Source organism: Muscardinus avellanarius (genome assembly GCF_963383645.1).
Source record: "Muscardinus avellanarius genome assembly, chromosome: 7".
NCBI classification, from domain to species: domain Eukaryota; kingdom Metazoa; phylum Chordata; class Mammalia; order Rodentia; family Gliridae; genus Muscardinus; species Muscardinus avellanarius.
The window spans coordinates 112,167,772-112,191,791 of NC_137793.1; the positions used below are offsets into that span (position 1 = coordinate 112,167,772).

The window sequence follows — 24,020 nt, forward strand, 5'->3', positions numbered from 1 at the left end:
GTCTTAAAAGAACTTAAGGCCATTCTTATTTTGTAATTACAGCTCTTAATCACAAGCTTCAGTGTTTAATTTTGTATTTAGAAAATGATTATTCTTAAATACAATACTCAAAACTTAGCAACTTTGCTCTTTACATGTAAAGAGGCCTTTTTGTGAATGGATAATTTCTAGTTGTGCAGAACCTCAGTTTTTCTGAATACTTTTCACATCTTCACAAATACCTACTTGGTTCTGGCAGCAAGAGCCCTGAGGCAGCCAGGCCAAGCGCTGGCACTCCACATAGTAGGAAGGTAGCTAAGGGCTTATGATATTCAAGAGATATTTTTGCCTTCTGCAACTTCCTAATGCAAACAGTTGGATGAACTGAAACCCTAGACCAACTGAATCTAGAAGCATTTCCCTACATGATGGGATTTCCTGCCCTAAATTAGCAATATCCCATCTGGATATGGAAAGCATGATAAGAACCACTGAGCCACTAGTATTACTCCAATAAAGAGCCATCTTTTATGACAATTCTCCAAGTAACAACTGGATGAAACCGGCCATCTGTTTCCTCCTTGCCTGGGATAAATCTGCCTGAAGACACGTTTGCCATGACAAACCCAGACGTGGCTGCAGCCTTGGCAAAGCTAAGAGGGCAGAGCCGGAAAGCCTAGCTCTGTAGGCGCGTGGCTGCTTGGGTGAGCAGGCGCCTCTCCGCTGGGCCTGCGGGCTCGGTAACCTGGATGTGATAGGGTTCCAGCTCCTCAGGAGGGACGGCGTCTGGGGCGCTGCTCATGAGGTCGTGTCCCCGGAAGGACTTGGGAAAGGCTATGACATCTCTGATACTCGAGGCCCCAGTGACAAGGCACATTAGCCTGTCTAGCCCTGTGGGTAAAACACAGGCAGCAGAACAGATGTAATGTAGTGTTGGGAAAGGCTATTTTTCTATAGAAGTTGGAAAACTTGAGTTACTGAGGACTGAACCCAGGGCCTCACACACACATACGCTCTCACAAATGCTCTACCACTGAGACACTCCCGGCCCTGTAGAGAATTCATTTTATAAATTTTTTTGCGAGTCTGGGGATGGAACCCAGGGGCATTTGACCTCCAAGCTACATCCCCTGCCCTACATTTTTTATTCATTTTGAAACGGCCTCGCTAAGTAGCTGAGGATATCTGCGAACCATGATCCTCTGGTCTCAGCCTCCGGAGTGCTGGGATTGCTAGCATGCGCCACTACGCCCAGCTGTGAGACCCAGGGGTATTCTATCTCTAAATTATATCTCCAGCCTTATTTTATATGGAAACAGAGTCTTCTAAGTTGCTGAGGGCCTCACTAATCTGCTGAGGCCAGCCATGAACGTATGATCTTCTCGTCTCAGCCTCCCAAGTCTTATGGTCACTGGCATGTACTCCCATACCCAGCTCTAGACGATTCTTGAACTCATCACCCACCCACCCCAGCCCTCAACACACGCACTCTAAGCTGAGGGCCCAAATTTGGGACGGTGCTATAGAATAAGATTCAGTTAATGAAAACAATTGCTTACCTAAGGCAATTCCTCCGTGAGGGGGTGCCCCATAATCTAAGGCCTGCAGCAGATGGGACAGCAATTTCTGGTCTTCCTGAAATTCAAGACATTCCATCAAATTATATACTGAAGGTCAACTAAGTGCCACATTCAAGGTTTAGTTGCTAAAGGGAAAGTAATATTGAGTTAAAAATGTACCTTAATGGGACTTAACAAATCATAAAATCTCACTGACAAAGTATGAAACACGCCTTAGGAGCCTAACACTTTAGCGAGGGCACAGGGCAGATCGCGGCTGCTAACGTGGGAGAGGCCATGGAGTCGCCCTGGCTCTGCAAGTGCAGTCCTTACTCCCTGCGCCACAAGCCCAGCACTAGGCCAGCGGGAGGCTGCGGACTCCGGAAGGGGGATGCGAGCAGGGCCAGGGCCTCTTGGCACGGGCCGGGGGTGAGGACAGGGCAAAGCGGCCAGCACTGCTTGTTGGGGAACCTGAGGACCGGGACAGGCCTGGGACACGGAGATGGTGTGGGCGGCCGTGGGCAGTGCATGGAGAGGCGTCCGACGCGTGCCTAGGAAGCGCCCCTCTGGCCTCCAGGTCAGGATCTGGTGGGCGCGGCAAACGAGTGCCCTGGCCTCACACCTACAGCACTTACTCAGTTGGTGGATGTGGCCAAGCCATGGGGGGTGTGTGGTGCTGGGGACTGAGTACATTCAGGCAAGCACTGAGCTACAGCCCAGGCCTTTTTACCCACTGAGCTAGGGTCCCACTAAGTTGCCCAGGCTGGCCTGGAGCTTGTGCCCCTCCTGCTTCAACCTAAAGGAGCTGGGATTACGGGCGTGCGCCTCTGCAGCTGGCCAGCAACCCTGCCGTCCAGCAGGGCTGCGCACCGCCAGTGTGTGGGAAAGCAGCAGAGCCGTGTGTCCTGCCCCTTCTGAGCAGCTTGCCAACGAAAGGAGTGGAAGGGTGGGCTGGGAGCTGAGGCCTGGCGCTGACAGGCAGGAGAAGGCCAGCTTTCACAAGCCCTCACTAAAGAGGGCGCGTCCTGAGTTCTCCAAGGCCGCTCTCATATGGGTCCCACCTCACACCTGTCAGCTACGCCCACAGAAGGACTTTGGGACGGACTCGATTGCTTCCTTTGCGGACCGTGTCCTGGCTGTCTACAGAATCACCAACCAACTGCGGCTTCTTAAGCATGCACCTGTGTGGATCCTTCTTTTTCAGTTTTTAAAATCCTGATTCTGCCGCTCTGCATCACCAACCCCCTACGTTAAGGCATACTTATTATGTGATAGAAAACCCCTCCAAACCTTTCTCTAACATTTTCGGTCCTGGAGACGACTTTTTCGAGGAGGGCTGTGTCTGGGACCCTGGCCAGCGCCCACCCCAATTTCTGGCTGTGTGACTCTGGGCAAGTTAGTTCACCTGCCTCTGTTCTCATCTTCATTGATTTAATTTTTTTGGTGGTACTGGGGGTGGAACCCAGGGGCATTCTATCTTTGAGCTACACCCCTAGCCCTATTTTTTTGTCTTTTTATTTTTATTTTGAAACAGGGCCTCGCTAAGTAGCTGCGGCTGGCTGCGACCGCGATCCTTTCGCCTCCACGTGCCACCCGCTTGTTCTCATCTTTTTTTCTTTTTTTTTTGCGGGTCTGGGGATGGAACCCAGGGGCATTCGACCTCCGAGCTACAGCCCCTGCCCGATTTTTTTATTCTTTATTTGAAACCGGGTCTCACTGAGTTGCGGAGGGCCTCACTAAGTAGCTGCGGCTGTCTGCGAACCGCGATCCTCCTGTCTCAGCCTCCCGAATGCTGGGATGACAAGTGTGCGCCACCACGCCAGCTTGTTCTCATCTTTAAAGTGAGAAGAGTAGGGGTCCCTATCTCATAAGGTACTTGTGGTCACATATGCCAAGGCGCAAGGACTGGGGAGCACGAGCGGCGGCAGCACCTTCATTTGTTCTCCGAAGCCCTACACTGAAGGTGGAGAGGTGAGCGGGAGCTATTCGTACATCTCCTTCCTAACTGTTTACACTGGGAGTAAAACAGCGAGGCCAGGCAGGCCGGAGGGTGGCGTCCGTTACCTTTAGCAAAGTCAGGATGTCACGCTGCAGTGCGGCGTCGTGAATTCGGATAGAACCGCCTCCAACCTCGCTGCCGTTCAACACCAAGTCATAGTGCTGGCTGCGCACCTAGGGTACAGAAAGCTGGTTTAACAGCGTAGACTGAGCAGCCTCGGGCTCACAGCGTCTTCTGGGCATCTGTCTGCAGACGACCCTGAGCCTTGTGCCTTGTGCACGTGGCTCCTGTCGAGTGGACGCGGTACCTTGTCTGGCTCGGTGTGCAGCAGGTGGATGTCACTGGGGTGGGGAGCAGTGAACGGGTGGTGGGCTGACTCCAGCTCCGTGGGGTTTCCCTCCGTGGGAAGGAAGAGTGGGAAATCCACCACCCAAAGGAAGGAGAAGAGGGCTGGGTCACGGAGTGCCAGGCCTCTCGTTTCCAGAAGGTCAGCACATTCCAGGCGCAGCTTCCCCAACAAAGAGCACTGCAAGCAGAGGAGAACCGCGTCAGCTCCAAGCCGGGCCACAGACGGCACGAGCTGGCAGGAGAGGGCCCACCGCGACGAGGGGTGTGCGCCTCTAGGGAGACACGGGTCCCGGGAGTGGCTCGGGAGCACCCGGAACCAGCTCGAGGAAGCTGGGCTTCGGCTGGACCTGCTCCGCATCTGTCTGGCCGCCTTCTCGCTTCTCTGTACCCTTTCCTGTAGGAGGACAGGGATACAGTACCTACTCCCACGGAACTAGGGACTACTGTGCTGTGAGGCCAGCCAGCGGCTAGTACCAGTGGCCCCTGACCTGGTCAGACCCGATCCGTGTGAGGGAGGCCAATGGGGGCAGCAGTGAAGAACAAGGCTGAAGGCTTTTTTCCCCCAGTACCAGGGATGGAACCCAGGGGCATTGTATCTCTGAGTTACACTCCAGCCCTATTTTTTTAGTTTTTTTGTTTGTGAAACAGGGTCTTACTGAGTTGCAGAGGGCCTCGCTAAGTAGCTGAGGCTAGCCGCGAACTGTGATCCTCCAGTCTCAGCCTCCAAATGCTGGGATCAGAGCCTGCACCACCACGGCCGGCTAAGACTGCAGTTTGCATGCAGTGTGTCAGGAAGAACTATGAGAAGCCGGGCGTGGCGGCACACCAGTAACCCTAGTACTTGGGAGGCCCAGACAGGCAGATGGATGGTTCAGTCTCAGCAACTTAGGGAGGCCCTGTTTCAAAAATACAAAATAATAAAAAGGGCTGGGGCTATAACTCAGAAGTACATGCTGATGGGTTCAACCCCAAGTATCAACAACAACATAAAGAGAGAAAGCGCTGTAAGACAGTACGTGAGTACGCATGCAGAGCAGCTCCATTTTATGACGTTCATGGTCCGCTGTGAACGAGCACACGCAGGAAGGGGGCGGCAGTGGCGCCCGGCAGTGGCTGCGCTGGGCGCCTTCTTACCACCCTCCTGTGCTCCCCAGCAGCCAGCAGGACCACGTCTTCCTCTTGGATCCCCATCAGCCTGATTAGTTCCAGCTTTTGCTCCTCCAGGATGAATTGAGACACTGGTAAGTTCCAGTTTCTCTTGGCTTTCAGAAACACAGGTAAGACTTCCTGTGATAAAGAAAAAATGTAGTGACTTATGTTTTTAGTTTTAGTGCTGGAGACTGAACTCAAGGCCTTGTGCAGGCTAGGCAATGCACAGCATACCACCCAGCTACATCCCAGCCCTTACTCACATTTCATAAGCATGCCGCTGACTCTCCGCAACCTAGTGAGACCCCGTTTTAAAAGAATAGTGAAAAGAGATGCTTGTAATTTCAGGACTTGGGAGCTGAGACAGGAGGATCACGTGGCTTCGAAGCCAGCCTCAGCTACTTAGTGAGGCTCTCAGCAATATAGCTCCTGGATTTCACACACACACACAGACCAAAAAAAAAAAAAAAAGAGAGCTGGGGTGTACCTCAGAGGTAGAATGCCCCTGGGTTCAATCCTGACGCAAGAAAAAAGTGACACTGATTGTTTTCTTGTTTCCAACAGAACTTATATAAGACTACCTCTTAGACCTCTTCAAAATGATATGAGAGAAATTTTTAAAAAGATCCTACCAGCCAGGCATGGTAGCGCACGCTTGTAATCCCTGCGCTTGGGACACGGAAACAGGAGGATCCCGCAGGTTTGAAACCAGCCGCGCTGGCTTAAGAGACCCTGATTCCAAATAACAAAAAAGTATAAAACAGGTCTGGGAGTGTAGCCCGGAGGTAGAAGGGCTTTCAGGAACCCCAGTACCACCCCCCCCCCCAAAAAAAAAAAACCCTACCACAATGAAAAAATAAAGGGCTTCAAAGGTAGGGAGTAATATCTGGAGATGGGAGATTTCCCCCATTTTTGGCAGATTGCAAACAACCAGAATAGGAACGATTAGAGAAGGAAGACGCAGGAAGCGTGGGCCAGTGAGCAACAGAGGCCAGGACGCAACCTCAGCACGAGGAGGCGCTGCTTCCCCCGCAGAGCAGAGCCCTGCAGACGCTCGGGCCTCAGACTGCGAGTGCCCGGGGAGAGCCGTGGCCTTGCTGCTCGCCCTGCAGTCTACCCATTTATACAGCCTTGCCAAGAGGCCTTTGCTCCCAACCAGCTCTGAAAAGACCTTAGTCTTTGATTAACTGTTTAAGTTCCTTATTTTTTAATATGCACCATCAATATACACTAAAGAAATTTTGCAGCATTAAAACACACACAAAAAAGCCGGGTGTGGTGGTGCACGCTTGTCATCCCAGCATTCGGGAAGCTGAGACTGGAGGATGATGGTTCGTGGACAGCCTCAGCTACTTAGTGAGGCCCTCTGCAACTCGGTGAGACAGGGTTTCAAAATAAATAGGGCAGGGGGTATAGCTTGGAGGTCAAATGCCCCTGGGTTTCATCTCCAGACCCGCAAAAAACAACAACAACAACAAAAAACCCCCCCCCCAAAAACCCAACACTAAAAAATGACACTAAAGAGACTGAGAAAACAACCTGAGTCCTTAAAAAACTCCACAAAGAACATTTAGCTGGCCTGGGATACGGCGAGGCAGAGCACTTGCCGAGTGCAATGCTCTGGCTTCCAGCCCAGCACGGAATAAGATAAGACGGAAAGAGCTTCTGGAGTACAATATGAGACCCTTCAACAGAAGGTTGAAGAAATACAGAAAACAGAAAGGACAGAGAAAAGGAGAGGAAACGGCTTGGGGGGGGGGATAAGCTACATAGAAGGGCTGAACTTTTGTAAAACTGGAAAGAGAGACTAGAGAAAACAAAACCATTAGAGCCGGAGGTGCCGCGCAGTGGGCGGGCGCCGAGCAGGCGCGGGGCCAGGGCTCCATCCCTAGTTCAACCAAAGGGAGGAAAAGAAAAAGGATTTTAAAAGTAAAAGAAAAAGCAACCAGGAGGCCGAAAGCTCCCACAGAGGAAAGGCTCCCATCTGCGCTCGAGGAGCCGACGCACGCAGACACGGGCTCCTCAGCAAGCAGATGGGAGGAGAAAAGTAAAACCAGCGCTCGAGCCGGAGCCCGCAGCCTGGGCACCAGCCTGGGCACCATATTGAGACTGTCTCAAAAAAAGAAGTTTTGCTTTGTTTTTAAAGTTTTTATTTTGTGGTGTTGGGGATTGAACCCAAGGTCTTGAACATACTAAGCAAGTACTCGAGCACTGGGATCTATCACTTTTATTTATTTACTTTTGGTACTGGGGATAGAATCCAGGGTATTCTACCTCTGAGCTACACTCCCAACCTGATTTTTTAAATTTTGAAACTGGTCTTGCTAGGTTGGTGAGAATCTCGCTAATTGTTGAGGCTATCCTCAAACCTGCAATCCTCCTGTCTCAGCCTCCCAGGTATTGGGGTTGTAGGTATGTGTCACCACACCTGACTCTATTCAGAATTTTTCTTTTTTTGCGGTACTGTACTGGGGATTGAACCCAGAAGCAATCTACCTCTGAGCTACACCCCCAGGCCTATTTTTTTATTTTTAACTTTGAAACAGGGTCTCACTAAGTTGTGGAGGGCCTAAGTAGCCGAGGCTGGCCATGAACCTGTGATCCTCCTGTTTTACTCTCCCAAGTACTGGGATTACAAGCATGGGTCAGCATGCCTGGTGATTCAGAATTTTTTTTTTTTTTTTTTTTTTTTTTTGGTGGTACTGGGGTTCCTGGAAGCCCTTCTACCTTCAGGCTACACTCCCAGACCTATTTTTATACTTTTCTTAATTTGGAAACAGGGTCTCTTAAGCCAGTGTGGCTGGCTTCGAACCTGAGCGATCCTCCTGTCTCTGCCTCCCAAGCGCGGGGATTATAAGCGTGCGCCTCCACACCTGGCCTGCGATTCAGAATTTTAAAAGAGGGTGAAGGAAGTGCAATGAATACAGGCTTTACTTTTTTTTTTTTTTTTTTTTTTTTTTTTGCGGGTCTGGGTATGGAACTCAGGGGCATTTGACTTCCGAGCTACACCCCCTGCCAAAACTTTTATTCTTTATTTTGAAACCGGGTCTCACTGAGTTGCAGAGGGCCTAAGTAGCTGAGGCTGTCCGCGAACCGCGACCCTCCGGTCTCAGCCTCCCAAATGCTGGGATGACAAGTGTGCGCCACCGCGCCCGGCTTGGCTTTACTTGTGTTGGTTTTTATTGAACCTTGAGCACACGGGACTCTTATTTATTTTCTGAACTGGATTAAAATAATTTTATTTAAGAAGAATATGGTTTAATTTCCACATAACGGTTAGTGGTGAATTCACTAAGTTGAAAACTCAAGAGTTATACCTAATGAGTAACATTAACTTTAAAAATAGGCAAGCTGGGCATGTGGTGCACACTTGTAATCTCAGCTCTAGAGAGGCTGCGACAGGAGGACTGCAGGTCCCAGGCCAGCCTCAGCAACGCGGTGAGGCTCTCAGCAACTGGGTGAAGACTCTTGCAAAATAATAAGTAAAATAGGGCTGGGAGTGTAGCTCAGAGGTAGAATGCCCCTGGGTTCAATCCACAGTACCACACACATCACACACACACACAAAGAAAAAATTAATAAATGAGCAAGTTAATGAATAGTAGAAGAAATAATAAGACTCTTAACAATGAATACTTTAAGTGCTCACACAATCATTAGTTAAAAATACTGAATCCCCAAAAGGAAAGAAGCTGGCCCGCTTGGCTCCTTACCTCATTAAAATGGTCAGCTGCAGAGCTCCTTATGGACTCAATATCTTTCTTTTTAAAGTAGTTCTGATGAAAGAAAATCAAAGCAAACCTGTCAGTATGACATATTTCAAATGGCACATAAGTACATTCTGCATCTTTCCATCACAGTAGTGGGGTTTCACACATTTAATTTCTGATTCTGCCCTGCGGGCTGGCCTCCTGGGAGGACCCTGCCCGGGGCCCCTTTCACCTGCCTCCAGCTCACCAAACCCACCAGCCGCTGGCGCTCCACTGACAAATTTTTTTTGTGTGTGGTACTGGAGATTGAACCCGGGGCATTCTACTTCTGAGCTACACCCCCAGCCATGTTTTTTTTTTTTGGTGGTACTGGGTATGGAAGCTAGAGACTCTTCTACCTCCGGGCTACACTCCCAGCCCTATTTTATACTTTATTTGGAAACAGGGTCTCACTAAGTTGCTGAGAGCCTCACTAAGTAGCTGAGGCTGGCTTGGAACCTGTGTGATCCTCCTGTGTCCGCCTCCCCAGCACAGGGATTACAAGTGTGCGCCACCATGCCCGGCCCCAGCCATGTTTTATATTTAATTTGGAAGCAAGGTCTTGCTGAGTTGATGTGAGCCTCACTGAGGTGCTGAGGCTGGCTTTGAACCTGTGGTCCGCCGGTCTCAGCCTCCCAAGTACGGGGATTACATGCCCGGCTTGAACATGAGGACTTCTAAACCGTCCCTTGAGAGCGGAGACTGGGCCTCACTTACGGCTCCGTCGCGGACACACATGGCTTTGACAGTTCCTTGGGGCTTACTAAGGGCATCTTGAAGAAATCCAATCTCTGTGTTTCTGAACACGTCACTGACATCTAGAATCTGAAAAACAGAAAAAAACACGGAGTCACTTTTATCCCTAAACATTTTAGAAAGAAGCTTTGAAGGAAGGGGTGAGATGCGGGAGTGAGCGCAGCGCGTCCGCAGAGGGGCACGCTGCTTCTCCGAACCGCTGTAGCCTAGTTCACAGCAAGTAAGCAGCTAAAGTACCAAGAAAGACGTGACCGACACTTGTAAATTTCAGCACGGTGTTTAAAAGACTACAGAACTCTCCGGAGCAGAATCTTGGATGAAAAGAGAAGTACCTCCATCCCAAAGCGAGTGTCCGGCTTGTCAGTTCCGTAGGTGGCCAGCGCCTCCGCGTACGTCAGGGAAGGGAAAGGGGTGGCCAGCGGATCCTTGTCCTGGGGCCAGGAATACTGGAGCAAACCCTCAATTAAACTCCGGATCCCAGTTTGGTCTACAAAAGACATTTCTATGTCAATCTGAAACCAAAATAATATATGGAAACTAACTTGAGTAGTCACAATACACGTGTATATACATATATCTCTGCTTTCAAATGACCATAGCATTCTGCACATAAATATTACGTGGAGAAGGTGCAAGTGCTGCTGTGCGTCTGTTTCTGTCGCGTACTGTGCTAATATTGGATGTAAACCGGCCTGTCCAGGCCACAACTACAGTGTGGCTCCAGGCTCAGAGAGGCTGAGTCGCTCGCCCGTGGACTGCGATTGGCGAGCAGTGGAGCCACGTGACCCCGGGTCTGGCCAAGGCCAAGGCATTAGGAGTCTTGCTTTTCATCACACTCGTTAGTATATTACGCCAGCTGGGCATGGTGGCGCATGCCTGGAGTCTCAGCAACTTGGGAGGCTGAGGCGGGGACGGCAAGTTCAAGGCCAGCCTGGGCAACTTCGTGAGAACCTATCTCAAAATGAAAACTACAAATAAAAAGGACCGAGGAAGTAGCTCAGAGGGAGAATGCCTCTGGATTCAGTCCCTAGTACTGCAAACAGAAACAAAACAAGCAGCAATAACAAACCCTCCAAATATGCTCTCTGACAGAAGCTAAATCGTTACTAGCTTTGTTTTTAACTGGCACTGGGAATTGAACCTAGGGGTATTCTATTGCTGAGCTACCCTCCTACACCTTTTGATTTTTGTTTAATCAATCAATTAATTTTGTGGTACTAGTGATTGAGTTCAGGGGCATTCTACCCCTGAGCAATACCCCCAACCCTGTTGTAAAAAAAACCAAACAGATCTAAGTTGTAGAGGACTTTGCTAAGCTGCTGAGGCTGGCCTCAGACCTGAGAGCCTCTTGTCTCAGCCTCTCAAGTACCTGGATTACAGACATGCACCGACACGCCAGGCTTACTTATTTATTTGTGGTACTAGGGATTGAGCCCAGGGGCATTCTACCTGAGCTACACTGCCAGTCCTATTTTATTTTTATTTTGAAACAGATTCTTGCTAGGTTGATGAGAGTCTCACTACTTGCCGAGGCTGGCCTTGAACTTGCAATCTTCTTGTCTCAAGTACTGGGATTACAAGTGTGTGCCATCATGTGTGGCATTTATTTATTTATTGTTTTTGGTACTGGGGATTGAACCCAAGGTCATTTTCCCTCCGAGCTACATAACTAGCCCTCTGCATATTTTATTTTGAAGTAGGGTCTTGCTAAATTGCTGAGGCTAGCCTCAAACCTGTGATTCTCCTCTCTCAGCCTCCCAAGTACTGGGATTATAGGCAAGTACCACCAAGCCCAGCTTAATTTTTTGTTTTTGAAACAGGGTCTTACTAAGTTGCTGAGAGTAGCTTCAAACCTGTGATTGTCCTGTCTCAACCTCCCAAGCACTCTGACTACAGGCGTGCACTACCCTGCTGGCTATAGTGGCTTTGATAAGCCAATCAACAAGATTAGCAGATTAAATATCAATGTGGAGACTTACTGGTTCTTAATGTACAAGAGCTTTAAGACTCTGTCAGCCCGTGAACATTAAGACACTACAGCAATCTCTGGCATTCCTGCGTTCCTGAGCACGCGCCTTATGAGCCGGATACACCCAATGGCTCCAACACTGGACAGTGGGTGCCTCACTGCAGGTTAGGTTAAATGAACGTGTGAAGGGTAAGATGTAAAGAGAAATACAGTACATAAAACAACTGCCCCGGCCTTGAAAGCACGCGGCTGCCGTCAAGCTGAACTGGTGGGCGACAAGTCAGTAATTCAGCTTAGTACCTGAGTAAACTCAGGCTGTCTGTCGGGTCTCGAACCTTCATCTCGATAGCATCGGGCAACCTGAAAATATCTACAGTTGAAAAACAGTGTTAGCGGAGTCAAGATTCTAGGGAGATACACACGCTCTGCCCCAACACTCTATGGCAACACGGCTATGAAATGACGATACCTTAACAACAGGAAACCTTGCTCTTCGATGCTTTAATCTAGTCAGACCACAGCTGACCCATAAGAAGTTACTATTCTACAAATTGTTTTAAAAATATACTCGAAGCAGCCGGGCGTGGTGGTACATGCTTGTAATCCCAGCATTCGGGAGGCTGAGACAGAAGGATCACAGTTTGTGGCCAGCCTCAGCTACTTAGTGAGGCCCCCGCAACTCAGTGAGACCCGGTTTCAAAATATAGAATCAAAGAAAGGCTGAGGGTGTAGCTCAGAGATAGAATGCCTCTGGATTCAATCCCTAGTACCTCACACAATATAAATAAATAAACACACACACACATATACATATATACACATACACCTGACACCTCTGGATACTCATATATTGGATCAGCATGTAAACTAATCGATTTTGGGGGGTTTGTTTTTGTACTGAGGATTGAGCTACATAGCTCCAGGCCTATTTTATTTTGAACCAGGGTCTCACTAGGTTGTAGAAGGCCTCACAGAGCAGCTGAACCTGGGCTTGTCCTGTCTCAGCCTCCCAGTACTGGGATTACAGGTGTGCACCATCATGCCCGGCTAGCAGAGTTTTGTACGTGGAGGCCACCAAAAACATCTTTACTAAATCATGACTGCTATAAATTTTCAAGGTATTTTCAGGTATTCTCTGAACTGCCATGTTTTCTTAAAATATTAGACAAGTTTTGTGGATCTTTCCTTTTCTAATATAATAGCATAAAAAACCCCTCACCTGTCAAAACCGCCAACCATCAGAAGCTGCTTAAACTGCTGAGGACTCTGAGGTAGAGAGTAAAACTTGCCAGGTTCCCTGGACGGTACTAAAAACTCCTTGGCACCCTTTTAAACAGAAAGAGGGAAAGGACAGACAATATCTAAAACAAAACCCAAGGTACGACTGGCTGGTGGGAGTGGATACTTCAGCTCATCAATGAAATGAACTAACGACCAAAGTTCCCCAAGGAACTGGAAGCTGGGGCTGGGGCCAGACAAGGCAGGGATGTGGGGGCCCAAGCGGCTCAGGCCTCCTCTGTCAGGTCTCTGGCTGTTTTAGTGGTCTACTCAGCACGCCCTGGCCACACGGGAGCAGATGATCTTGGAGCAGGCCTGTTATCAGGAGGTAGGAAATGATGGGGGGAGCTGTTCCCAGGACAGAGAAGACAAAGGGGGCCTTTCCCCAAAAAACCTATTTGTGTGTGTGGGTACTAGGGATTGAACCTGGGGCATTCTACCTCTGAGCTACACTCCCAGTCCCCCCTAATTTTTTTTTTAATTTGGAAATAGGGGTCTCACTAAGTTGTAGAAGGTCTCACTTAGTTGCTGAGGCTGGCTTCGAACCTGTAATCATTCTGTCTCAGCCTCAAAGTACTGGGGTTACAAGCATAATCTCCAAGTACTGAGATTACTGTCACCAAGCCTGGCATTAGGCTTTGTAAGAATGGAGAAAATTGCTGGGTATAGTGGTGCATACCTATAATCCCAGTACTTGGAGGATGAGAGAGGAGGATTGCAGGTTTCAGGCCAGTCTTAGTAATTTAGCAAAACCCCATTTCTTTTTTTGTGGTACTGGGGATGGAAACCAGGGGCATTCTACCTCTGAGTGACACCCCCAGCCCTAATTTATTATTCTTTATTTTTGAAACAGGGCCTCACTAAGTAGCTGAGGCTGTCCACGAACCACATTCCTCCAGTCTCTGCCTCCCGAATGCTGGGATTACAAGTGTGTGCCACCATGCCCTGCCCCGTTTCAAAATAAAAAGAGATGGGGGTATATTCCCTGTACTTGGGAGACTAAGACAGGAGGAATGCAGGTTCAAAGGCAGCGTCAGCAAGTAGTAAGCCTCTCATCAACCTAGGGAGACTCTGTTTCAAAATAAAAATAAAATAGGGCTTGGGGTATAGTTCAGGGGTCAAATGTCAATGGGTTCAACCCCCAGTACCAAAAAAAAAAAAAGAAAGAAAAGAAAAAAAAAAGAAAAAAATAGTTTAGCTATTGTGACTATTCTGAGGCAGTAAATAAAATAAAGTAAAAAGAAAAATGCCCCAGGAACTTAGTGAGGCCCTCCACATTTAGTGAGACCCTAAAAAATAAAAAAATTAAACAGGCTGGGAGTGTAGCTCAGAGGTATAATCCCCTATCACACACACACACCCTAAGTGAATATAAAAAAGGTAGTCCCATTTTAACTGATAGGACATTACTCGAATGATTTAAGAAATATACCTACCCCTGGAGTCCTCTTAAACAACGTTGGGGTTTCTATGTCCACAAACCCTAAAAAGAAACACCAAGTTTAACATGCAGGAGCTTGAAGTGTGTCAACTACGATGTCAGCAGACGGTCCAACAAGTGAGGGCTCCCCTCTCATTAGGGATTTTGGTTGAAATAAGCTACCAAGACAATTATGTCTGTTCCTATAAATTTAAGAAAAGCTTTTCATAAGACCCTATTCTGTTCAGAAAGCTGATACTGTGTGTGTGTGTGTGTGTGTGTGTGTGGTGCTGGTAATGGAACCCAGAGGCACTCCATCTCTGAGCTATACCCTCAGTCCTTTTATTTTATTTTTAATTTATTTTATTTTTTTGTGGTACTGGGGGTGGGTGGAACCTGGAGGCTTTTTACCTCTGGGCTATACTCCCAGACCTTTTTTTTTTTTTTATATTTTATTGGAAACAGGGTCTCACTAAGTTGCTGAACGCCTCACTAAGTAGCTGAGGCTGGTTTCGAACCTGTGCGATCCTCCTGTCTCAGCCTCCCAAGTGCGGGGATTACAAGCGTGCACCACCACGCCCGGCCTTATTTTTTGTTTTAAAACAGGGTCTTGCTAGGCTGCTGACACTGGTCTCAAACCTGCAACCCTCCTGTCTCAGTCTCCCAAATACTAGGATTACAGGCATGGACCACTGTACCTGGCAAGCTAATACTGTGTGTGTGTGTGTGTGTGTGTGTGTGTGTGTGTGTTGCTGGGGGGAGTGTGTGTGTGTGTGTGTGTGTGTGTGTGTGTGTGTGGTGCTGGGGAATGAACCCGGGGCATTCTACCTCCTCACTACACCCATTTTACTTTCAAACAGGGTTTTGCTAAATTACCCCCTGCCCATTTTATTTTCAAAATAGGGTCTTTCTAAATTACTGACCGCACTATGTTGTCAAGGCTGGCTTTGAACCGCAATCCCCATCTCAACCTCCCAAATACTGGGATTATAGACATGTGCCATCATGCTTGGTAAATTGATACTTTTGACATGAAATAATCCTAAATATTTGAGGATTCTTGTCTACTGAACCGGTCCGGTATTCAAATGTTCTGCTAGTATAGCAACGATTAAACAAAAACAGCAGGAGAAAAATCCCAGGACTGATCAGTGCTTGGTTTAATTTAGCTTTTCCAAGCCCCCACCGATGTAGGAGCATGAGAAAGAATTAAGAAAATAGACTCTAGGAACAAGTAAGGAGCTGGAGGCCTTCAGTAGTGATGGGAACTACTACAGCAACAGTGTAACGAACAGTATCACCTTTAAAACCATTCATCTGACACAATAAGGAACCAGGTACTAAACTATTCTCTAGGACAAAACACTTGTAAATTAACCTTTCTTTAAAAGCTACACATTGAACTGGGTGTGGTGGCACACACTTTGTGATCCCAGTACTTGGGAGGCTGAGACAGGAGAATCACAGGTTTGCAGTCAGCCTCAGCAATTTAGTGAGGCCCTCTGCAACTTGGTGAGATTCTGTTCCAAAATAAATAAAATAGGGCTAGGGGTGTAGCTCAGAGGTAAAATAGACCTGGGTTCAATCCCCAGTACCAAAAAAAAAAAAAAGCTTGATGAATTGTATATGCCTATAATCCTAGCTACTCAGGAGATGGAGGCAGGAGGATCCTAAATTCCAGTCCAGCCTCATCAGTTTATCGAGACCTGAGACCTGTCTTAAAAATAAAAAAACTAAAAGGCCTGGGTGGGAGGCGGGCGTGGTGGCGCACGCTTGTAATCCCAGCATTCCGGAGGCTGAGACGGGAGGATCTCGGTTCACAGACAGCCTCAGTTACTTAGTGAGGCCCTTCGCAACAAAGGTGTAGGTTGGAGGGAGAATGCCCCTGGGTTCAATCCCCAGTACTGGAAAAAAAATAAAGAAAGAAAATAAAGAAGCAGCAGAAGAAGAAGACGACAACGATGCCGCCGCCGCCAGAGGAGAGAAGGGTTTCCACAGAGCATCCAGGCTCCCCTTACCGTGCAGATTACAAAGATACTCCCGCATCTTCATGACCATCTGGGACCTCAGCCGCAAGTTGTACTGCATTTGGGAACTTCGCAGGTCTAAGTAGCGATACTGCATACGAAGAGCCTCTGTTTTCTAAACAAATCGAAAGATTTGGGCTCTTATTTCATGCGTTTGTTTTTGGTACTGGGTTGAACTCATGGGGATTCTACCTCTGAGCCACACCCCTAACTCTTTATTTTGAGGCAGGGTCTTGCTAAGTTGCTAAGGCTGGCCCTGAATTTACGACCTTCAAACTTTGGCAAAGAACATCCCATATTCTAGTAGATCTACTTGTGTTTACACGGTTGGGAAGTCAAGAGTTGTTTTAAGCACATATTTAACACTGTTAGAGGCCTAAGCTGACTAGGCGCAGGACTTCCCCATGCCACCTGGTCATTTCCAAGCTAGGCTATAAAAGTTAAACAGCAGCAGCAAACCTCGAATAATGTAACACCTCGAGTCTTACAGACTCACACTGCAGCCTGTCTGAAAGGCAGTCTAGGCGTTTATAGATTTTAATGAACTGCCACGATTAAAGAGCCAGTCATTAGGAACGTAGAACCACAGTCGTGGCAGCCTTCGCTGATAATCCCAGTACTTGGGAGGCTGAGCAGGAAGATCATAGGTTTGAAGGCAGCCTCAGCAACTTAGTGAGGCCCTGTTTCAAAATAAAAAAATAAAATAGGGCTGGGGTATAGCTCAGCAGCAGAATGCCCCTAGGTTCAATGCCCAGTACCACCAAAATAAAATAAAAGTAAAAAAATAAAAAGGCGTAGGAGTATAGCTCAGAGGTAGAATGTCCCAGGGTTCAATCTCCAGTACCACAAAAACAAGACAAAATAAAAACTGTAAAACAAGCCGGGCACGGTGGCGCATGCCTGTAATCCCAGCATTTGGCAGGCTGAGACAGGAGGATCCTGGTTTGCAGACAGCCTCAGCTACTTAGGCCCTTTGCAAATCAGTGAGACCCTGTTTCAAAATAAAGAATAAAAAATAGGGCTGGGGTTTGGTTCAGAGGTAGAATACCCCTGGGGTTCATCCCCAGTACTGCAAACAAAACAAAACAAAAACCCCTGTAAAACATAACAATAAAACGTCTATAATAAAAACCACTTAATTTTATAGAAGTAAACTTTTCCTTTAAAAAAAAAACCTTTGAAAATAGTGATCATCAACATTTTCTAGATAGCCTATTTTTTTATTAATAACTGAGGATGGTACCTTCACAAAGTCTTTAATTTCGAAGGGCAGCTTCTTGCAGGAATTCAGAAGCTCAGCTGTTTTAACTTTAATTTCAATCTCACCTGTTGACATTTTCTTAGAAAGAGAGAAAAAAAACCCTTTATTTTAAAGATCACTGATTGGGACCTGTAAAAATGCATTTATAAAATACAAGCATTTATTTATAATATAGAATGTGTACGTGCTCTTGGCACGTGGTGTATAAGCATACACATCTAGGCATGATTTTGACATTCTTATGATACCAGGAAATACCACCACGCATTTGTCAGCGTCAGCCAGTAGCTTCACCAGCACGTTTATACAGATGTCTTTGTAATCCGCAGGCTGACTTGGAGAACTTATTGGGCTCTTACTGCTAGTGGCCAGCAGATTCTCAGTTTATGTCGCCTGAATGGTGTACAGACACTGCGAATACAAACAGGTAAACTGTATATAGAAAGTTCCCACGGCACTAACTGGATTCTCTTGTCCTGGAGGCCTGGAAATGACTGTCCCGGACACTTGCACCACCGATTCCAGAGGGGCTTCACATAAAGTCTTCCTCACAGAGCCAGCCGACTACAGAAGAGGGGGAGAAACAGTGCCAAGACACAAGTCAACGTCAGGAGTCCTCAGTCACCGGAAGCCTATGGCTTACAAAAGTGTGCTTAGGTAGCTACTGACAATTGGTACTCCTTCCAGGAAGGTAAGCGCCTGCTTTTTCAGAGGGTGATGGGTCAAAAGTGATTCTGTGTGACCTTAAGTCCCATTCTCTGCCTATGAATGAGGTTGGATACACTTTCAAATGTCTATAAATCATTTATTAATGTGTTTGTGTGTGTGTGTGTGTGTGTGTGTGTGACAGAAATACTCAGAATTGAACCCAAGGGTACTTTACCACTGAGCTACATTCCTAACCCCCTTTTTTTGGCAGTGCTGGGGATGGAATCCAGGGGCATTCTACCTCTGAGTTACACCCCCAGCCTTATTTTTTATTAATTTTGAAACAGGGTCTCACTGAGTTGTAAAGGGCCTCACTTAAGTAGCTGAGGCTGTCTGAAAACCGTGATTCTCCTGTCTCAGCCTCCTAAATGCTGGGATTGCAAGTATGCACCACCACGCCCAGCATCCCAGCCCTTTTTTAAATTTTGAGGCAGGGTCTAGATAAGTTGTCCAGGCTGATCTTGAACAAGTAATTGGGAGTTTTCTGTACATTTTGTTTATATTCTAGGATCATAATTCTACTAGGATCACTGGTCTTTTTTTCTTCTTTGAAGTGCTGAGGATTGAACTCAAGTCCCAGCACATGCTAATCAAGCGTACTACCGCTGACCTGCATCTCAGCCCACTATTATTTTTCTATTTTCTTGAAATAAGAAAACTAGGTTGCTGGGAGTTTCACTCCATTGCTGAGGTTGTCGTCCAACCTGAGATTCTCCTGTCTCAGACACCCAAGTACTGGGATTGCCGGTGTGCACCACCGTGTCCAGCTAGACTTTTCTTTTTAGAGTAGATTTGTAGTAGCCTTTTAGATATTTAGAGAGGTCCTTTGTGATCTGAATTGTTTATATTTTTTTCAGTTTGGATCATCTTAATGTTGTTATGGTAGTTTTCAGTTTGTATTAATAATAAGCTTCCGAATTTAAGCTTTTAGATAATAGATAATAGGAAACTTTCTATTACCTCATCCTGGGGAATGACAACTTGAACAAGACCATGGAAATCTCTTAGGACTAGGAAGATGTTTTGCCTGAAGAATGAAAAATGAATAAACATTTCAGGATAAAAATCTGAGCCCAAATCTTAAAGCAGACAGAATCAATAAGCAACAAACAGAAACCCCATGCAATTTCTCACGTGTTTAATGAATAGTTTTGTACTTTCATTAGTTAGACTCATGCAACTGTCATCTCATTATTAATAAAAAATAAATTGATCTTTCAATGCCGGGCGTGGTGGTGCACGCTTGTAATCCCCGCGCTTGGGAGGCGGAGACAGGAGGATCGCGCAGGTTCGAAGCCAGCCGTGCTGGCGTAAGAGACCCTGTTTCAAAAATATAAAATAGGTCTGGGAGTGTAGCCCGGAGGAAGAAGGGCTTCCAGGAACCCCAGTACCACCAAAAAAAAAAAAAAAAAAAAAAAAAAAATTGATCTTTCAATTTTACTGGCTAGCTATAAAGCCTCCTAATCTTCTAATAAATGGCTTATTAATGAAAAGTAGATTTTAAAAAGTTTTTATTTTTTTTAATTTTGTGGTACTGAGCTACACCCCCAGCCCTATTTTTATTCTTTATTTTGAAACAGGGTTTCTACCTCTGAGCTAAATTCCCAGCCCTATTTTTATTTTTTATTTTAAAACCTAGGTTTCACTGAGTTACAAAGGGCCTAAGTATTAGCTGAGGCACTGAACAGGGATCCTCCTGTTTCAGAATGCTGCCCCAGCCCAATTTTTTTTTTTTTTTTTGCAGGTCTGGGGATGGAACCCAGGGGCATTTGACCTCCGAGCTACACCCCCTGCCCTTTTTTTCTTTATTTTGAAACCAGGTCTCACTGAGTTGCAGAGGGCCTCACTAAGTAGCTGAGGCTGTCCGCGAACCGTGATCCTCAGGTCTCAGCCTCATGCCCGGCCTTTTGCAAACTTTTCACAAGTACATTCAAACATGACATTTTAGGAGGTTATAAACAGTTGATTGGTCATTTTGGAAATATAGCAATATAAGGTGTTTTTCCTTCTAAAAAAAGAAACAATCTAAAACTTTCTGGAAGAGATCCACTATTAGTTTAATAACTCTATAGGCCATCAAAAGGTCCCAGAAATTCCAACATATTAGAATTCAACCTACATAGATTTTGGGTTTAAGAGACAAAGTCATCAAATTTATGGGCAAATACCCACCCACTTGGGACATATGCTTTAGGATGGTCACAAAACCTATACATCTTGGATCTCCTCAGTGTGAATGTACCAGTTATGTTCTGGAATAGAGACGAACACTGAGATGGGCTGATCGCAGGCATCTTTCTTCATGTTCTTAGGTTTCTCTCTACCTAATATTAGAATGAAACAGGCTCCTTCTGCCACATTCCTGGGCGTCACCGCTGATTTTCTAGGATGCTGGCCTATTCTCAGTTACTGTCATTACAATCTTCACACTTGGTCAGCCCGGTCTCTTGGTGGATCGAGCTTCATTTGATACCCTTCCAGAGGTTACTGACACTTACTGAGAATGACAATATTTGGATCTTTCAATACAAAAACAACTGTCCATTCAGTGGCTTCTGAGTCCTGCAGAAGTTACAAAACCTTTTATTTTCTGACTGGTTAAAATATTAGTAAAGGTTTGGAATTGCTTTGGGAAAATAACCACTATGTGTTATTTTGGGGGTGGCTTCTGGGGGCTGATCCCAGGAACATTCTGCCTCTGAGCTTCATTCAGCCCTTTTTATTTTTAGTGGTACTGGGGATTGAACCCAGGGGTATTCTACCTTCAAGCTATACCCCCAGCCCTACTTTATTTTTATTTGGAAACAAGGTCTTGCTAGGTTGACGAGAGTCTCATCATTTATCGAGAAACCTCAAACCTATGATCCTCCTGGCTCAGCCTTCCAAATACTGGGATTACAAGCATGTGCCACCAGGCCCAGCTCAGCCCCTGTTTTTGTAAATAGGGTCTTCTAAGTTACTAAGGGTTTTGCTAAGTTGCTGAGGCTGGCCTCAAACCTGCAATCCTCCTGTCTGAGCTTCTCAAGTACTAGGGTTCCAGAGGTGCACCACCGCACCTGGTCTCCACCATGCATTCTTAAACCTCAGCTTACCTTCGGTACTGAATCCATCCACACAAGGTGACTTCTTGGCCTACGTGAGAAGAACGCAACTCTCCACATGTGTTGGTCCTGGCAACAAAGCTACTGAATTCTTGGAAAAAGAAAAAAAGAATCTTAAAGGCAAAATTCAAATATGGTGTTTGTAGACTACTTAAAAACAAAGGTTCTGAAATCACAGTAGCTTTGGTATTTCAGATAGAAATTTATAAAATAAGTCAGAATATGCAATTAGGCTCATCCACTGTTAAATTTACCTGCAAATGAGTCAAAAGCTAAATGAAGAACTGAATACAAATTTTTGCAGTATGTTAGAAAATTTAAATTTTTTGGATCTAGCATTCGCATTGATCTAAAATCCCAATTAATTGCTCAAATCTAAATATTATGCCTGTCTTTCCTAAATGAATTATGATCTTCGGGCTCAGTGAAGTTTTGATGGTGCAGTAACTAGTTTTAGTGGTGCAAAAGTCACTTGCATACTGGAAAATTATTGAAACATGAAAGGTTTTTTAGTGGTATCAACTAAATGCTGAACATCCTATCTGTGTGAACTTCCTTTCCGTGGTCATTTTTAAAAATGAAGAGCCAGGTGTGGTGGTGCAGGCCTGTAATCCCAGTACTAGGAAGGCTGAGCCAGTAGGATCGCAGATTCTAAACCACTCAGCAACTTAGTGAGGCTTTCAGCAATTTACTGAGACCTTGTTTCCAAATAAAGAATAAAATAAGGCTGGGGGTGTAGCGCTGAGGTAGAATGCCTTTGAGTTCAATCCCCAGCGCCACACACATACACACAATACATAAACGAGGGGAGAAGTTGCATTTTAAGGGGTGGAGTGAATTATCTGCTCCTGTACACACAGGCTATCCAGGTAAGACCGGGGGCAAAGGGCTGCAGAGAACAGGAGGACCCTTCCCTGCTTTCACCTGGAATCCTCCTCTGGGAACTCAGTACCAGACTCCTGGAGACAGAAGCCCAGAGTGGCCGGGTGGTCCTTCCAACGGGTCTGGATAAACCTCTGTACAGGCGCACTGACCGGGAAAGGGAGTGCATGCTGGGCCCCGGGGCGGGGCAGCCCCACTCCGCGCGGCCGGAGCTGGGCGGCAGGGACGCAGGGGGCCCCTTCAAACGCTAGTGCCCGCTCGGGTCCGGCGCCGAAGGCTTCCTCCGCAGAGCAGCCGAGAGCACGAGCGCAGACACCAGACGGTTCTGAAGGTCTCGGGGGCGCCCGCGCCGTCCGAGGCCTGGCTCCCACTGACGCAGGCCGCGGTCGGAGGCGACTGGGGGATCCGCCAGCGCGAGGCGGCAGCCAGGCCCGGGCCGCCGCTCCGCTCCCTCCTCGCCTTCTCCGAGGCTCCCGGGCGGAACCGGAAGACAAGGAGGAATACTCGTGCAACTCCCAAACCCGGGGCCCGGCTTCAGGTGTCCAGAAAGCGGCGGGCGAGCGAAGCCCCCAAACTCCTGGGCCCGAACACACACACCAATCGGAGTTCGCGGACGGAATCGCCCTCCGACGGCTCCGGCGAGCGGCCGAGACGAAGGAGATGCGCTCAGCCAATCAGAGCAAAGGCGCCGCCGCCATCTTTACTGAGGGCGGAAGTGTTCCGGAAAGCTTCGCGCTCGAGGAAACCGGCGGCCGGCGCCCCGCCGTGTAGGCATGATGCGGATGGCGACCGAGGCGCTCGGCCTTGACCTCAGTTAAGATGGCGACGCCGGTGGCTTCACGAACACGGGCGCGGGGAGGCCGCCCGCGCCGGGCCGCAGAGCGCGTCGGGAAAAGATTTTGAACGGTGGCGAGCGCCAGAGGCGGGTCTGCGCTGCTCGGCCGCGGGCTCCCCGGTCCCGGGGGCTCGGGTGGGCCGGGAGCCGCGGGACGCGCCGCCCCGTCCGTGGGAGGGAGGGTCGCGGAGCCGGCGGCAGGTAAGCGCGGCGCCCCGGGCGGAGGCGGCCCCGCGGGCTGGAAGCCGGCCTCGGGCGCGGCGGGCTGCGCGGCCCCCGCCCTCTGTCACCGCGGCCCCGCCGCTCTGGAGCCGGCCTCGGAGGATGCGGCGTCAGCGCGGAGCGGGCGGCGGCGCCGGCGCGGCGGCGAGCTGGTAAGATGCTGTGCGGGTCTGCGGCGGCCGCGCCTCCCGCCCGCCCGGCCCGGGCTGGCGAGGGTCCTTGGGTTAACCACAGGAGAAACAACCGAGGTGGCTATATTGAAGTTTAGAATAGTTCTGCGGCGGCATCTCACCGTCATCGTCACTGTTGTCATCATTGTTATTATTACTATTTGTGGCACCGGGATTGAACCCAGGGGCACTCTACCTCCTAACTACACCCACACCCCATTTCATTTTTTATTTTGAAACAGGATCTCACTGAGTTGCTGAGGGTCACCCTAAGTTGCTGAGACTGGCCTTAAACCTGCAAATCCTCCTGTCTCAGTCTCCCAAGTATTAAGATTACATGCATACATACACTGGTTGTTGTGGTTGTTGTTGTTGTTGTTAATTTGAGGTACTGGGGATTGAACCCCGTGGCATTCTACCTCTGAAATAATAACCCCAACCCTTTTTTATTTTTTGCAGTACCGGGGATGGAACCCAGGGGCATTCTGTCTCCATGCCATATGCCCCAGCCCGATTTTATATTCTTTATTTTGAAACAAGGTGTCACTAAGTTGCCGAGGGCTTCACTAAGTAGCTGAGGCTGTCCATGAACCTGTATCCTCCTGTCT

At 47.8% G+C, this 24,020-nt stretch overlaps 1 protein-coding gene across 1 annotated transcript; it reads right to left on the reverse strand.

Moving 5' to 3' along the window:
• Positions 1-655: 655 nt before the first annotated feature.
• DARS2 (aspartyl-tRNA synthetase 2, mitochondrial) lies at positions 656-22,354 on the reverse strand (the record flags this gene model as incomplete). Its single annotated transcript, XM_080698778.1, has 17 exons — positions 656-870; positions 1,539-1,614; positions 3,603-3,710; positions 3,845-4,063; positions 5,020-5,172; positions 8,748-8,810; positions 9,501-9,608; positions 9,872-10,051; positions 11,809-11,878; positions 12,728-12,834; positions 14,223-14,269; positions 16,225-16,348; positions 17,477-17,572; positions 17,957-18,058; positions 19,163-19,229; positions 21,295-21,394; positions 22,228-22,354. The coding sequence occupies 17 exons, from the start codon at positions 22,352-22,354 to the stop codon at positions 656-658; spliced, it is 1,962 nt and encodes a 653-aa protein (XP_080554904.1).
• Between the last annotated feature and the right edge of the window lie 1,666 nt (positions 22,355-24,020).